This window comes from Meles meles, chromosome 21 (genome assembly GCF_922984935.1).
Source record: "Meles meles chromosome 21, mMelMel3.1 paternal haplotype, whole genome shotgun sequence".
Classification (NCBI taxonomy): Eukaryota; Metazoa; Chordata; class Mammalia; order Carnivora; family Mustelidae; genus Meles; species Meles meles.
The window spans coordinates 43,069,887-43,084,873 of NC_060086.1; the positions used below are offsets into that span (position 1 = coordinate 43,069,887).

At 62.9% G+C, this 14,987-nt stretch overlaps 2 protein-coding genes across 7 annotated transcripts in view; both read left to right on the plus strand.

The window, feature by feature from the left end:
• Positions 1-591: 591 nt before the first annotated feature.
• On the plus strand, positions 592-1,905 carry C21H16orf91 (chromosome 21 C16orf91 homolog). The gene is made up of 2 exons (XM_045993948.1): positions 592-711; positions 788-1,905. The coding sequence occupies exons 1-2, from the start codon at positions 644-646 to the stop codon at positions 1,152-1,154; spliced, it is 435 nt and encodes a 144-aa protein (XP_045849904.1). The 5' UTR covers positions 592-643; the 3' UTR covers positions 1,155-1,905.
• UNKL (unk like zinc finger) overlaps positions 1,735-14,987 on the plus strand; it is a 42,892-nt gene continuing 29,639 nt past the window's right edge. For 3 of the 6 annotated variants that reach the window (XM_045993938.1, XM_045993939.1, XM_045993940.1), the window contains exons 1-4: positions 2,025-4,153; positions 5,157-5,366; positions 14,095-14,271; positions 14,571-14,704. In XM_045993938.1, the coding sequence (XP_045849894.1) occupies positions 4,077-4,153; positions 5,157-5,366; positions 14,095-14,271; positions 14,571-14,704 (598 nt within the window). In that variant the 5' untranslated portion in view covers positions 2,025-4,076. Of the gene's footprint in view, positions 1,870-1,964; positions 4,154-5,156; positions 5,367-14,094; positions 14,272-14,570; positions 14,705-14,987 lie in introns of those variants that run through there. The other 3 variants (XM_045993936.1, XM_045993935.1, XM_045993937.1) reach the window with 3 other exon arrangements.

The window sequence follows — 14,987 nt, forward strand, 5'->3', positions numbered from 1 at the left end:
CCCCGAGGACAGAAGCTCCAGCAGCGTCCCACCGGGCCGAGCTGGGAGCCCCAGGACAGCCCGAAGAGCGCCCCGGCCCCCAGCCGGACTCGGGAGGGTGACCCAGGAGGGCAGCGCACGTGCGCACGGGGTCCCGCTGGCCCTCGGCGAGCAGGCCCGACGCCCGGGGAGCGCCGTGCGCGTGCCCTGCGGCGCCGGCTGCGGGATCGCGGCCCCGAGGCCGGGCTCGCGCGGAAACGCCGCCCCGCAGAGGGGTCTGGGTCCAGAGGCAGCTCCGCGTGCGCTGCACCGGGCAACGCACAGCGTTAGGGCGTGGGCGAGGGGCTGCGGTCACGGAGCCGCACGGATCCCGGGGCTGCGCCTGCACGGCGGGAAGGGTGCGGGGTGTGCGGGGGCCAGGGCGACGATCTCGCCCCAACCCGGCCCTGCACCTCTCGGCTCCTTCCTCTTCGGGCTGGGAGCGAACTACACTTCCCGGCGTGCCCTAGCGGCCTGGCGCGGCTGGCTGGCTGCGACGGAAGAGGCCGCCCGGGAGTGCGCGTCATTTCCGTCGCGCGACCGGACCCACGTTCTGTAGTCGTGAACAGAGGCCTCCAACGGCGTCCGGCTTCCGGTTTCGCGCGTCGGAAGTGACGCCAACGGGATGCGCCACGGCGCCGAGCGCGGAGGCCGGGTCGCGATGCGCGGCGTCCTGTGTGCGCCGGCGGCCGGGTGAGCGGTGCAGCTTCTCGGAGCGGCCGAGGGCGGGGGCGACGGGCGGGCGCGCTCACAGCTGTCTCTCTTGCAGGGCCGTCCGGACGCTGAGGTTCGTGCGCTGGGCTTCCCGCACCCAGCCGCCGCCGGGTGGCCGAGCGCAGGCCCGGCCCGCGGCCGAGGAAGAGGACGACCCTGACGGTCCCCTTCACTTTTCCTCCAGCCGAGCCCACCCGTCCCGCTGGACGGTGCAGCATTCCCTGGGGAAGGAGCAGCAGCGGCCCTGGTGGAGGGTGTTGCCCTTCAGCCTGTCTCTCACGGCTCTGGTCTTCTGGTGCTTCCTGCGGCAGGAGACCGGCGCGGACCGGTGGCTGAAGCAGGTGTTGGGGGAAGAGGAGGCGGAGCCCGGCGAGGGTTCGCAGGAGGCCGGAGCTCCGGCTGCCCGCCAGGCGAGAACTTAGCGGGCTGGCGGCGCGGGGACAGCGGGGGACGCGGGGCTGGCGGCGAGGGGACAGGCAGCCGCCCCGACGCCTCGGCCATCGGGTTTGGCGATTCTGCCGCCGTCGCGCGCGGCAGCGGAGTGAAGGACTCGGCGCACCGGGCCGCGCTGACCCGCGTGGAAGGCGGAGCGGAAGGCCCCCCTGTCGGGACCGGCCCTCTGCCGGACACTGATGCCCAGCGGATACGTCCAGAGGACATGGCGCTTCCAGATGCCCGGGAGAGGCCTGGGTTGCGTCGTGTGCTCTTGGATCTGTGATGTGTCTTTGCCCGGCGCGATCGTGTTTCCGAAGCGGCGCCGGCGACTCTCGGAATCCCCGGATCCAGCTCGCGGGTCCGTTTTCCGAGGCGGAGCAGCCGGCGGAGGGTTGAACTCCGACTTGCCGTGTACTGTCGTGCGTAGAAATGGGTCTGAGTTTCACCAACCCGTGGGCCGTACGTGTAATTCGCTCATGTGGAATTAAGCCGACCCCCGCCCTTGTTCGCGTTTCATTTTAGAAAAACAGAGGGGGAGACTTTTAGTCCTTCCAGTGCCTTTGTTCTTCTGTTTTTCCAGAGCGGGAACTGCGGAAGGAAATCGACACGTAAATTGTGGAATTTACACAGGACGCCGGAAATAATGAACTTCGGCAGCTCTACAGATTTTTAGGTGTAACAATTTTCTGGTGGCAGAAAAAGGTGACAAGTTTCTGAATAGAATAAGACTGATAAGTATTTCTTTTTCTTTTCCTTTTTTTGGGTGATTTTTGAAAAGGGTTTTATTCATTTGACAGAGACACAGGGAGAGAGGGAGAAGCAGGCTTCCCGCATAGCAGGGAGCGGGATGCGGGCTGATCCCAGGATGCCGGGATCAGGACCGGAACCGAAGGCAGACGCCCAACGACTGAGCCACCCAGGTGCCCCTGATGAGTATTTGTTTGGACCAATTGCCGACCGTATTTTTGGGTTTCTAAATGATAGGCTTTTCAAGTAGTAAGAAACTGCTTCGTTTTTGATTGAATGCAAGATGCACGAAAGGAAGATTTTATTTACTTCGCTTCTAGCGGAGGGTTGCATCATGCAGTGTCGGTGGTGCCAAATTTACCTGGAGGTTTCTTCGATTCCTGTGTTTGAAGGCTGCTGGCTGCCTGCCACGTGCTGGCTTCCAGAAGGGTCTCTGTGAGGATGTACTCTCCGTCCGGCAGTGTCTGGGGGAATTGGGCTCCGTAGGGAAATAGAACTGATGCAAATATGTTCATTATTTAAAGACAGATCAAGGTTTGGAAAGATTGACCTAATTGTAGCTCAGGCCACAGTTTTATCCCAGCAGGAGCAACGAGCTCAGGCATCCTTTCTCTAACCTGGCATGGTTGTTACCTGTTTCATTGTGAACTATTTTGTTGGAGCAAATTGTTCAAACCTGAACCCTTACTTTTCTCTCAATAGTTCCTGCAGGGGGAAGAAAAAGGCCCAATGAAAAGAATTTTTGTTTTAATTAAAATTAATTCTCATATGACAGAAGCAATATGGTTTCTCTGGAAAAGTCAGATACTGTAATAAGCAAAAGGAGAAGAATCAGAAACACTAAAAATCCCACCGCCTAGAGCCGACTCCTGTGAACACTTTGTTGTTCACTTTCCAGACTGTTTGGTGCCTATAAATCCACCGCTTTTCAGAACACAGGGGTGGGTGCTCTTTTGGATGAAACACCATGTACCGCATGGGAACAAATCCTGAGTATCTCTAGGGCAGCCGCCAGCGAGGGCATTTCTGGTTCCGGACGTTACACCCCAGGCGCGGTGGGCCTCCTCACAGCAAAAGGAGGACCAAGGCCAGCTGCTGGCAGTGTGAGCCGGCCCTCCCGGACCTGCGCTTTTCCAAGGGGCAGGGGAACTGTTCCCTGAAGCCTCTCATCGACTCAGGCTTTGCCCCAGCCGCCCTCCTTCAAGGGGTTGTCGTGCCGCAGCAGCGGGGGGTTTCTGTTCAGAACGGAAGATGCCCACTCCATGGGCTCTGCCTTACTTTCACTTGCTTTTTAAGATAATTTTTAATTACTCTGGGGTTGAACATTTTCAACAGTGTCTCATGCCCCGTATTTAGAAAACTGCGTGCTGCGGGCCTAGATTCTCCCTCCTGAAGTGCACGCCCTCCCTCCTGTCGCGGCTCGCGGAGCCAGGGCGTTGCGGCTGCTCCGCCGCTGGCTTTCCAGACAGCCCACCCCGCGGCGCGTCCGCCTGGTGACCAGAGCGGTGTGTGACTCCCCCTTGACTGTGGGCCTCTTGGATTCTTTCTTAAAATCAGCGTTGCTGATAACAGTTCACCAACTTGCAGTATATGATGAAAAAAATGTTTCATATAGTGACTTGGGGCAGCCATGACCACAACCTAATCTGGGGACCCGTTCGCACTCCTTGAGGGAAAGCTGGTACCCGTCAGCAGCGCCGCACGGCCCCCCGCATCCCCCACACCCAGCCCTACGCCGCTGCCACTGCGTCCGGTCCTCGCCGCTCCGCAGCCGGCCCGGGGACAGAGTCGATGAAGGGGTGGGAGCTGCCAGCCCGCTGTCTCCGCGCGGGGCACCTGCTCCGGGTCGTGCGGGACGTTCCGCGGGAGGGGCCGGGGTCCGCCTGAGCGCGGGCTGGCGTGAACGCGGACCCGGGGAGCCGGCGGGGGCGCAGAACTGTGCACCGGGGGCGGGGGCGGCGCGCCCGGGGCGTGTCCCTGCGGAGTCCCGCGCTGGGCGTGATCTCGGGGCGGGTCTGGGGTCCGCGGGACGCCGGCGGGGGCGGGGCGGGGCAGGGGCGGGGCAGGCGGGAGGGGTCGCGGGGGGCTCGGTGCCGGGGGGGATCCGGAGGGGCGGGGGCGGGCCCGCCTGGCGCATGCGCGCTGCATTGTTTTGACTGAAAATGCCGTCGGTTTCGAAAGCGGCGGCGGCGGCGCTGAGCGGGTCCCCCCCGCAGACGGAGAAGCCGACCCACTACAGGTCAGTGGCCCGGCCGGCCGCGGCGGGGGCGGGGGCGGGTCGGGGGGCGGCCCCGTGCGACCCCCGGCCCGCGCACCTGGGCCTGGGTGCCGCCGCCAGTGCGGCCTGGGGCCCCGCGCCGCCCCCGCCCCGGCCTCAGCCTCGCGCCTGGGCTCGGGGCGGGTGGGCCGCCGTCCGACGCGGGCTGCCGCCGCCTGAGATCGAACGGCGGCGCCCAGGTCTGGGGCGGCCCCCGGGGGCGGGGGCCGGGGAGCACGGCAGGAGGCGGTGGGGGTTCGGGGCTTGCGGAGAATGAGCCTGGGGTCGGCGGGGAGGACGGCCATCTGCACCCGGGCTGCCTCCGCCTGGGATCAGGGATGGCACCAGAGCTTGGGGCTCGGGGCGCGCCTGGGGTCGCTGTGTCGCCCCTGAAGTTGGGGTCGCGTCAGGGGCCGGGATGGGAGGATGCTGCGGACGGCGTCCTGGGAATCGCGCCCGTGCTGGGGGTAGGGCGGCCGTCTGCACTGGGACGGCATGGGGGGTCGCGCCTGGGGTCGGGGGTCGCACCTCGGGTCGGGGATGGACGGCCGCGCCTGGCCTCGGAGGGAGGGCGGCCGTCTGGACTCGGACTGCCTCTGCCCTCGGTCGGGGCGCTCCCGGGGTCGCTGCGTCGTGCCCGAACTTGGGGTCGCGCCCGTGGCCGGGATGGGAGGTGCTGCGGCCGGGGTCTGGGGAATCGCACCGGCTGGGGTAAGGTAGGGCGGCGGACCGGACATAGAGTGGAGGGTCGCACCTCGGGCGGAGATGGTTGCCTGCGCTTGGGGTCGGGGACTGTGCCTGGGATGCGAAGGACGCTCTGGGGATGGGGGGCGGCCGTTGGGGTCATCTGCCTTCAGAGTGGGGGCTGCTCCTGAGGTTGGGGCGCCCTGGCTTGCGGGGTCTGGTCCCCGCCCACGAGTCCCCGAGGCCGCCCGTCGGCGGCGGTGGCGGCGGAAGCGACCCGCAACGCTGTTTGTCTTTTTAGGTATCTAAAGGAGTTTAGGACAGAGCAGTGCGCCCTGTTTGTGCAGCACAGGTGCGCCCAGCACAGGCCATTTACCTGTTTCCGTTGGCATTTCCTAAATCAGCGTCGGCGCAGACCGCTCCGCAGGCGCGACGGCACCTTCAACTACAGCCCGGACGTGTACTGCTCCAAGTACGACGAGGCCAGCGGCGTGTGCCCCGACGGCGACGAGTGAGTGTGCGCCGCGGTCCGGCGGCCGACTGCGGAGCGGGTCCTGCCTTCCCTCGGAAGCCTTCCCGCGGCCGCCGGTGGGGGGCAGGCTTTCCTCTGCCTGCGGGGCTGTGCGTGTGTCCCTGGGCCCCCCGGTGCACGGGAGCCCCTGCCTCGACCACGTGGGAACCGGGTCCCGGCACTCCCTGCGTTGGAACCAGCCCTTAGGATGTGCACCTGTTGGCGGCTGTCTGTGGCTGCGACCGGAGAGCGGCCGGAATGCTTGCAGATCGTAGCTGGAGCGGTTCCTTTCTTGTGGCTCGCTCGTCTAACTTCTCTCTAACAGACCGGTAGGGACGTTCCTGTATTTGTAGGCTGCCATTTCCGTAGCACTCTTAAAGTTTAAGAAACGAAGGTTTTGTTTTGGTTGGCTTTTTTCTTACAAGTTTTTTCATGGTGTTATGAACAGATGTATTTATTCAGCAACATGTAGACTGGGAAACAGGCGAGCGCAAGGCGGAGTGTGTGCGTTCGCGGAGTGGGCAGAAATCCGTAGCCAGAGGCTTTCCACTTTTCTCCTGGACCATTGGGAGAGGAGGACGGCTGGTCCGTCTCTCCCTGGACTGGGGAGTCTCCCTGGGCCCCAGGGCCTCTGGTAACCACTGCTTGCTCTCCTTCTGTTCAGACCCAGTGCTGATTTGGGGGCGGTCCTGCAGGCTTGGTCGCCTGCCCCTTTGAAAGGAGCTGGGTCTCCGGGAATGCTCCCTTTCCAAGACTGTGTTCTCTGTGCTGCGCGGGAGCGGAGGGATGTCTCTTGTCCTGCATTTTCCAAAGATGCTCAGGCCAGGGAGGAAACTTTTCATGCGGGTGTTATCGTAAACGTTACACTCTTACAGTTACTGCAGGGGTAGTTGAGCTGCAGGCCAGTAAGGTTGCCGGTGAGGCAGCTGGAAGCCTGCCGAAGAGATGTGCCCAGCTCCTCCCCTGCAAGATGGTGCGATGCTTCTGTGAAGTTTTTTGGTTTTTTTAAAAGATTTTATTTATTTGACAGAGAGGGACAGAATGAGAGAGAGAGCGCGCACATGAGTAGGGTGGTAAGGGCAGAGGCAGAGGGAGAAGCAGTCCCCCCACTGAGCAGGGAGCCCGAGGGGGGAGTTTGATCCCAGAACCCTGGTAACATGACCCCGGCCGAAGGCAGACTCTCCACTAACTGAGCCCCAGAGGCACCCTGCTTCTGTGAAGTGTTACAAGGGTGTTACTTAATTGCTTCTTGAGCTGATGTTTTCTGCAAACGGGTCTTCAGAAGGGACCTGTTTTGTCTAGCTGAGGCCTGACATCAGGTCCCACATTTCCTTTGGCCATGTCAGTCACCCCCCCCCCCAGCTTTGGGTCCTGAATTACCCTGGGGGGTGGGCGTACAGATGCTTGTCTCTGGTGCAGGGAGTGGCTCTTAATGCACGTGGCCAAAGCCTATTGGAACAGCTGTTTGGGGTTCTGGAGTCTGCATGTCCTGGTACTGACCCGGCCTCTTTGCCGGGCCTTAGGGTGGCACCCGGCCTTGCAGGATGAAGGGTTGGCAGTGGACCCGTACCTGCACGTGGTCATTTCAGCCGGGCTCTGGGCTCAGAGATAGCTAAGTAGTCCACAGTTGGTAATTACAGAAATAGTGACGTGCAATCTCAGGGACACGGCGGTTATCACTGAGAGTCAGGATGGGTGGGAGTGAGCTGCCTGTTGGCCCTTTTCTGTTGCGGGTGCGTCCTGTGACTGTCCATACAGTGAGAAAGTCACCCGTCTAGTAAACAGTTTGTCCCTTGTCTTGAGCGTCAGCCCTTTGCAAAGTGTTTGGTGGCATGCTTGTCCCTTGGGGATCTCTCCTTAGTAATTGGTGCTCCACTACATGGGAGGGGCTTTCTCATCCCCCACAAGTGGAGGGGCCCAGAGTTTGTCCCGCTGGACTGGTTCGCGTAGCACCCTCGTGGAATTTATTAGTAGGTTGTGCCCTCCAGAGCAAGGACAGAACCTTCCTTTCATTTCGGTTCATGGGTTCTTGAAAGTTCGGGTTGGGCATATGTTGTTTTAGAGCGTGAACACTGAGAGACCCGAACCCTGCAATCCCTGTCCGGTGACACGAGCCTTCAGCGTTGGTCTTCGCGCTGGCTGGGGCCAGCTTTCCGCTGAGCTGTGGGGCAGGACAAGATGGGGACGGAGGATGGCACCCCTCTGTCACGGCGCTTTCTCGGCTGGCGGTTACCTTCTCCCCTCACTGTCACTCCTCCTGTGGTCCCCTCCCCCACCGACACCCCTTTTACGTGGCGCCTGGTCACCCTTTTCCTCTCACCATCACCCATTCCCCCAGGGCCCCCTTCCCCCCACCGTGGTGCTGCCAGTGGCACCTCTGGGTAGACGTCCCGGTCATCTCCCCCTCCCCAGAGACACCCCTGCCACGATCCTCTTCTGTGGGCGGGGGTCCCCCCCTGTGGCCCGGGGAAATCGGTCTCGGGCTCCAGGGCCCCGGTCCTCGCTCTCTGGGGGCGGGCCCCCTCTGCCGGACACGCCCCTCCCCCGGGGTCGGCCACGATTGGCCGTGCGGGTCACGTGCCCCAGCCCCGCCCCGCGGCCCGAGCGCTGGGGGGTCCGCGCGAGTTTAGCAGCCGCTGGAGAGGGTGGGCGGTGCGCGAGGCCGCTTCTGAGCTTGTCCGGCCCCAGCGCACCGGGTCGGTGTTCCCTCTTGGAGGCTCCATCCCAGGTATTTCTTAGGCCGGGCTTCAAGAAAGGCCACGCCTGTGCCGAGGGTTTTCAGGTCGGCCGCGTCCTGAAAGCGGGTCTGGGAGAGGCTTCGGGTGTGGACAGCCCCAGGCCCGCAGGGCTCGAGTGACTGCTCACACCTGCGAGCCTGCGTGGTCGGCCCCTCCCCGGCCCGAGAGCACGTGCGTGCCAGGTGTCTTCACTGAGGTTGGCCTTGGCTTAGGAAAGGAAAGGGCTTGGCTTGGCAGGGTCCGCGGGGCCTCTCCTAGGGAACCTTTGCATTGGGGAAAGAAGCAGCCCCCAGCTACCCCGAGTACAGAGTAACCAGTCTCCTCTGCTGTCCCTGCGAGTGGCCCTCCCGACCCTTTGGTAAGAGATGGGCTCGACCCGTTCCTCCGAGGTTCCCCTGGCAGGCCGGGCTCTTGTCCCCACAGCCCCCTCCTCACTGCGCTTGGGGTCTCGGAGGACGCAGGCCCCGGACCAGGTGGGCTGTTGGTGTGTGATTCGCGGGCTTGCCCCTGGACGCGCCGGTGTGGCTCGGAGCCACTGTCCTCAGCGACTGCTGCACCGCACCTGCCTTCTGTCCGCTCTGCTCTGCTCAGAGACCCGAGGGCCTGCGGCCCCCAGTTTTGGGTGAATTTCCCTACAGGGTAGCTGTACGCTTGCCCCACACTGGTCTTACCAGTGAACTCTGCTTGGGCGTTTGGGGTGAGGTAAGAGCCAAGGGCGGGTCCTGAAGGTTAGAGCCGTGAGCCATGGTCAGGGGGCCGTGGTCTGGAAGACACAGGCTTTTAGGTGACACATCAGCCAGCTTGAGGGAATGAGGTGACCAGGTTGGCCTGGGGGAACCCCATAGAGCGAAGGGGCAGGGGTGGAGGAGGTGACCAGGAGGCGGCCCCGGGCACAGGGAGGCCCCTTGCAGGCCACTGGAACCTTCTGTCTTCCAGACGGGGTGTCAGCTTGGCAGGGGCACGGGGAGGAGTGACACCTGTTGGTGGTGCTGCCGGTCCCTGTGGGGGACTGACCACGGGTCACTGGCCTGGCTCCGAGGTCCAGAGACCGGGGGCGCAGGGCGGAGGGGTTGGACGTGGTCAACATGGGGTTCGTGGGCAGCCCCCCTCCCCAGCGTTGGAGAGGAGGGGTGGGTGTGCCATGTCTCTCCAGCTTCTCCCAGAAGCCCCACCTGCCCACCCCCACCTCCCTGCCCCCACTTGTCTGTGGCCCATGGGTCCTCCCTTTGTTCATGTTTGTTGTCTCCTGTGTTCCGTGGCTGCCCTTGGTGGCTTGGCCGGTTCCATTCCACACCTCTGTTACTTACTTGTGTGCTGTGTTCGGGTCCGCCCCCACTCTGAGCCCCTTGGGGACTGGCAGGGAGTTGGGTTAAAGGGAGTCCCCCCTTAAAGCCCAGTAGCATCGACGTCACCTGGAGCTCTCCTGCAGGTGGGATCTGAGGCTCCCACCTGGACTGGCAGCATCAGACCTTCTGGGATTGGCCAGCCCTTCCGGGGCTTGTGACGCACCCCAGTGTGCTCCTGGCTGGTGCTGGTGCGCAGTGGGTCCGAGCTTGGTGGGCCATCTCTTCGCAGACCCATCTTGGTGAGGGCTACCAGAGGGAGGGGGACAGCTTCAGACTGTCCTGGAGAGCTAGGGGCAGTCTTGAGCCCACGGTCTGTTCCCCCTGCTCCCCGCTTCCTGGCCCACGGGTTCAAGCACGTTGGGGTTGTGCTGGTCTCCTGCACGTGCCGGATGCCCTCGATGGAATCCTGGTTGAATTACACTGTTTGGGTCACTGATTGTGGCAGATGGCTTGAGTACCGAGGGCATCTCTTGAATTGGGTGCTCGGCAGAACTGAGTCACACCTAGGTACATCGCGGGGGCAGCGGGATCGGCCGCGGCCCAGGGATTAGTGGGCTCCTCCGAGGAAGAATCCCGTGCCGTGTTGGGCTGAGCCCCAGCTCTTCCCGGCCCCAGAGAGGGTCTGGCTGTGCTGCTGTGTTCTGAGGCCTCCCCTCACCTCTCAGACCTTCCCAAGGTGGAACCATTTTCTCTCATTAAGTAAGAGCCCTTCAGTGTCTTGAGGTCATGCCTGTGTGAAATAATAGTGCCCGCTCTGTGCTTGGTGCTCTGTGCTCAGTGCTCTCTGCTCAGTGGTCATGCTCGGTGCTCTGTGCTGATGCTCAGTGCTCCATGCTTACTGTTCTGTGCTTTATGCTGGTACTCCGTGCACCACGCTTGGTGCTCCGTGCTTGGAGGTCGTGCTTCGTGCTCCATGCTCCATGCTTGGTGCTCTCTGCTTGGTAGTCATGCTCAGTGCTCTGTGCTTGGTACTTGTGCTGGTGCTCGGTGCTCCATGCTTGCTTCTCTGTGCTTGGTCCTTGTGCTCTCTCCTTAATGGTTGTGCTCAGTGCTCCATGCTTGGTGCTTGTGCTGGTGCTCTGTGCTTGGTGCTTGCTGCTCCGTGTTTGGTGCTGGTGCTCTGTGCTCTCTGCTTGATGCTCTGTGCTGGCGCTAGGTGCTCCATGCTTGGTGCTCTGTGCTTGTTTCCTGTGTTGGTGCTCCACTCACTGTGCGTGGTGCTCTGTTGGTGGTCGTGCTTCGTGTTCTGTGCTCAGTGCTCTCTCCTTGGTAGTCATGCTCAGTGCTATGTACTTGGTTCTTGTGCTAGTCCTGGTGCTCTGTGTTTGGTGCTGGTGTTCTGTACTCTGTGCTTGGTGGTTGTGCTCTGTGCTCAGTGCTCCCTGCTTGGTAATCGTGCTTGGTGCTCTGTGCTGGTGCTCGGTGCTCCATGCACTGTGCTTGGTGCTCTGTACTTGGTGGTCGTGCTCGGTGCTCCATGCACTGTGCTTGGTGCTCTGTACTTGGTGGTCGTGCTCTGTGCTCTCTGCTTGCTGATCATGCTGAGTACTCCATGCTTGGTGGTTGTGCTGTTGCTCGGTGCTCCATGCTTGGTGGTTGTGCACTGTGCTCAGTGTTCCCTGTTTGGTGGTTGTGCTTGGTGCTTTGTATTTGGCACTTGTGCTGGTGCTCTGTGCTCCATGCTTGGTTCTTGTGCTAATACTCAGTGCTCCATGTGTGGTACTCTGTATTTGGTGCTCGTGCTGGTGCTCCATGCACTGTGCTTGGTGCTGTGTGTTTTGTGGTCATGTTTTGTGCTCCATGCTCAGTGTTCTCTCCTTGGTGGTCATGCTCAGTGCTCTGTGGTTGGTGCTTGTGCTGGTGCCCTGTGCTTGGTGCTGGTGCTTGGTGCTCTGTGCTCCATGCTTGGTGCTTGTGGTGGTTCTCCATGCACTGTGCTTGGTGTTCTGTGCTTGGTGGTTGTGCTTTGTGTTCTGTGATCAGTGCTCTCTGCTTGGTAGTCATGCTCAGTGCTCTCTGCTTGTGCTGGTGCTCCATGCACTACTTGGCACTCTGTGTTTTGTGGTCACGGTTTGTGCTCCCTGCTCGGTGCTCTCTCCTTGGTGATCATGCTCAGTGCTCTGTGCTTGGTGCTTGTGCTGGTGCTTCATGCTCTGTGCTTGGTGGTTGTGCTTCGTGCTCAGTGCTCTCTGCTTGGCGGTCATGCTGAGGGCTCCATGCTTGGTGCTTATGCTGGTGCTTGGTGTTCGATGCTTGGTGCTCGTGCTGGTGCTCCACGCACTGTGTTTGGTGCTCTGTGTTTGGTGGTCGTGCTTCATACTCTGTCCTCGGTGTTCTCTCCTTGGTGGTTGTGCTGAGTGCTCTGTGCTTGGTGCTGATGCTGGTGCCCTGTGCTTGGTGCTTGTGTGGGTGCTCCATGCTCTCTGCTTGGTGATCATGCTGAGTGCTCTGTGCTTGGCGCTTGTGCTGGTGTTCTGTGTTCCATGCTCTGTGCTTGCTGCTCCTTGTTTAGTGCTGGTGCTCCGTGCTTGGTGCTTGTGCTGGTGCTCTGTGCTTGGTGCTGGTGTTCCATGCTCCGTGCTTGCTGCTCCATGCTTGGTGCTGGTGCTCTGCACACCGTGCTTGGTGCTGGTGCTGGTGCTGGTTGCTCCGAGCTCTGTGGTTGTGCTCATGCTCGGTGCTCCATGCTCAGTGCTGAGGCCCGGGCAGGGGGACTAGGCAGGCTCTGGTTGCCTTGGCAACAGCACCAGCAAGGAAAGCAGAGGGTGCTTGGCGCTTTGCCGGGGGCTGCTAGGAAGTGAGTGAGGGCCGAGCTGTGACATTGTGACATTGGGATGGGAGGTTGGGGCGGGGGGCACCTGCAGGGAGCGCGGTCACTGCTCTTTGCAAGTGATGCTGGTCTCTATGGTCATGACTGCCTTGACCACCTGGCTGCCCCAGATGGAGTCACAAACCAGTGTGGGGTGCACACGCAGGGTGGAGCCTGGGGGGACGGCAGACATGTGACACAGCGGGTGTCGTGGGGCCTGGGGCGAGGCGGCGCCCGCACTCGTGCCTGCAGCGGACCTTCGCCGGGGAGCGCTCTCCGGTCTCAGACGCGCAGTAGCAACGTGGTCCTTGTTCTCTGTTTTCACAAAGTGAGACCAAGGCGTCTCGGGACTTCTTTCTGTCTCTCGCGCGTCCTTGGGGATCGGCCGCGGCTGCCCCTGTTCCCGGGGCAAGTTTGCAGGACGCTGACTGGAGGGTGTGTGTGCGGTCACCTCCCTTTCCGTTGCAGTGCGCCATGAGCGCACCTTTCTGTAGGAATAGGTCAGGTCTCTCTCCCCTCTCTCCTCTGGTCCCGGGGGCTTTGTGGACGATTTCGGTTACACGTGTGTGCTGTGAAGTGTGTGATTTTAACCGTGTTTCCGTGTGCGGCGCAGCGGCCGGGATCACTCTCCCCGGGTTGTGCACCCGTCCCCATCTCTGCTTCCACATTCCTTCCAGCTTCGCACACAGACGTAGCCATTCCGCACTGGGTCCCCGCCGGTCCCTGAGCCGCTCGCGCCCATGCTCCCCACTCAGCCCGTTGGTCTGAGTAGGACCCCCTGGAGCGGCATCATAAGGCCGTCGTCCCTCCGTGTCTGGTGTCTCTCGCTGAGCAGAATGTCCTCTAGGTGTCCGGTGTATTTCTGGCCGCATCCCGGGAGCACACCTGCCCGGCCCGCCCACTGGCTTCTCCTTTGGCAGCTGCTTGGTTGGTTCCGAGGGACTGTCCTGTTGGGCATGGAGTCCTGTCGCCCGTGCTGTGTGTGGCACGGGTGCCCCGGAGGTCTGGGTGCCCCAGTGCGAGGGCCGAGCCTGCGTTTCCTTACTGCAGGGAGAGGGGTTGAGAGTGAGGCGGCCCCTAGGCGGTTCTCTCTGGATCTGGTCCGTGCTCCTTGGGGGAAAGCTGACGGCGCAGCGAGGTGGGGCTGGGCCTTGCCCGGGCCTCCTCTGCTGTTCCCCGGCCGTCGCTGTAGGGGACGGGCAGTAGCAGGCTCCCACATCACTCCGCAGGAGGCTCTGGGGCATGGCTGGCTCAGGCTCCTTTCCTCGCTCCTGTGTGTCTGTGGTTCTTGTCTAGAGGGACTGACCGCGAGGGGGCTCGGGGCCCTGCTCCACGTGAGCTGGTCTCCCCCGTGCGACTCGAGCGCTTGCCTGGGGAGCTGCGTGGACTGCCCCCGGGCTTGAGTGGCTGGTGCCTGCACGTGACCCTGCCCCTCCTCCTGCACCTGCTTCTCTCTTGTGCAACCAGCGTCCCCCCTCCGGCCATGTCCAGGCTCCTCCTTCCCTCAAGGGGTCCCCAAAAGCCCCTGGGTGGGATGGGAGTGACTGCCAACCCCTCGTGTGATAGTGCTTGTCAGGGACGGGGCCTGCCCAGCTGCGGGAGGGGAGCCCCGTTTGTCCGTGCTCACGGCATGGCGCAGGATGATGGGCACGGAGACCGGATAGTGTGTTTTCTGCCCCACGCGGTGCAGGGAGCGTGCGGGGTCTCAGTGCCCGGGGACGGAGGCTGTGCCCGGGGTGGCCGGCTCCCGAGGCGGGGTGGGGCGGGTCCGTGCCGAGCGAGTCCCCGCAGCCCCGAGGCCTCAGACGGCCTGTGCCGGCCCCTGTGCTCTGCAGGTGCCCGTACCTGCACCGGACGAGCGGGGACACGGAGCGCAGGTACCACCTGCGCTACTACAAGACGGGCACGTGCATCCACGAGACGGACGCCCGCGGCCACTGCGCGAAGAACGGGCCGCACTGCGCCTTCGCACACGGCCCGCTGGACCTGCGGCCACCCGTGTGCGACATCAGGTGTGTGCAGCGGCTGCGCTCCCCGCCCGGCCTTGCCCTCGGCCCGGCGACACGGTGTCCTTCCTTCCGACGCGGGTGCCCGTGGGAGCTCGCGGGGCCGAGCCGGAGGGAGGCGGCCAGGGCCTCGCCGACCCCCGTGCAGCTCTGACGGGGTTGGATCTCGGGTTGTGCCCGAGGGACGCCCCTCTGGAGCCTTCCGGGCAGCCGCACAGGGTGACAGCGGCGAACCGTGGTCTCGCCGGCGCGGAGGGCTGAGGCGGCCCGCGCGGAGCTGTGACCGCCGTGTGGTTTGGTTGTAGGGAGCTGCAGGCCCAGGAAGCCTTGCAGGACGGCCAGCTGTGCGGCGCGGATGGCGTCCCCGACCTGCAGCCCGGGGTCTTGGCCAGCCAGGCCATGATCGAGAAGATCCTGGGTGAGGACCCCCGGTGGCAAGGTAACCCGAGGCCGCCATGGGCAGGGGGGTGGGGGGTGGGTGACGCTCGTCTCTGTCTGCAAAGTGACCACACGGCGGACCCACTCTTTGTTTGGAGACCGGGTGGGGAGCGGAGTCTCCTGCCGCACATCCCCCCAGTCCCTCGGGTGGTGGCAGCCGAATGGGCTCTGGTCCCCAGGGTGCTTGGACCGCTACGCCCGGTGTCCACGGTCAGGTCAGCCACCGGCTGCCCCCGGGGAGCGGATTGCCGCGGGCCCTGCTGGTTTGGGCTTCCTGTCCCAGA

Excerpts from the sequence above, each read along its gene's own strand:
- C21H16orf91 (XM_045993948.1), top strand. The coding sequence starts at position 644 with ATGCGCCACGGCGCCGAGCGCGGAGGCCGGGTCGCGATGCGCGGCGTC. Across the intron at positions 712-787 it reads CTGTGTGCGCCGGCGGCCGG|GGCCGTCCGGACGCTGAGGT; the intron begins GTGAGCGGTGCA and ends TCTCTCTTGCAG.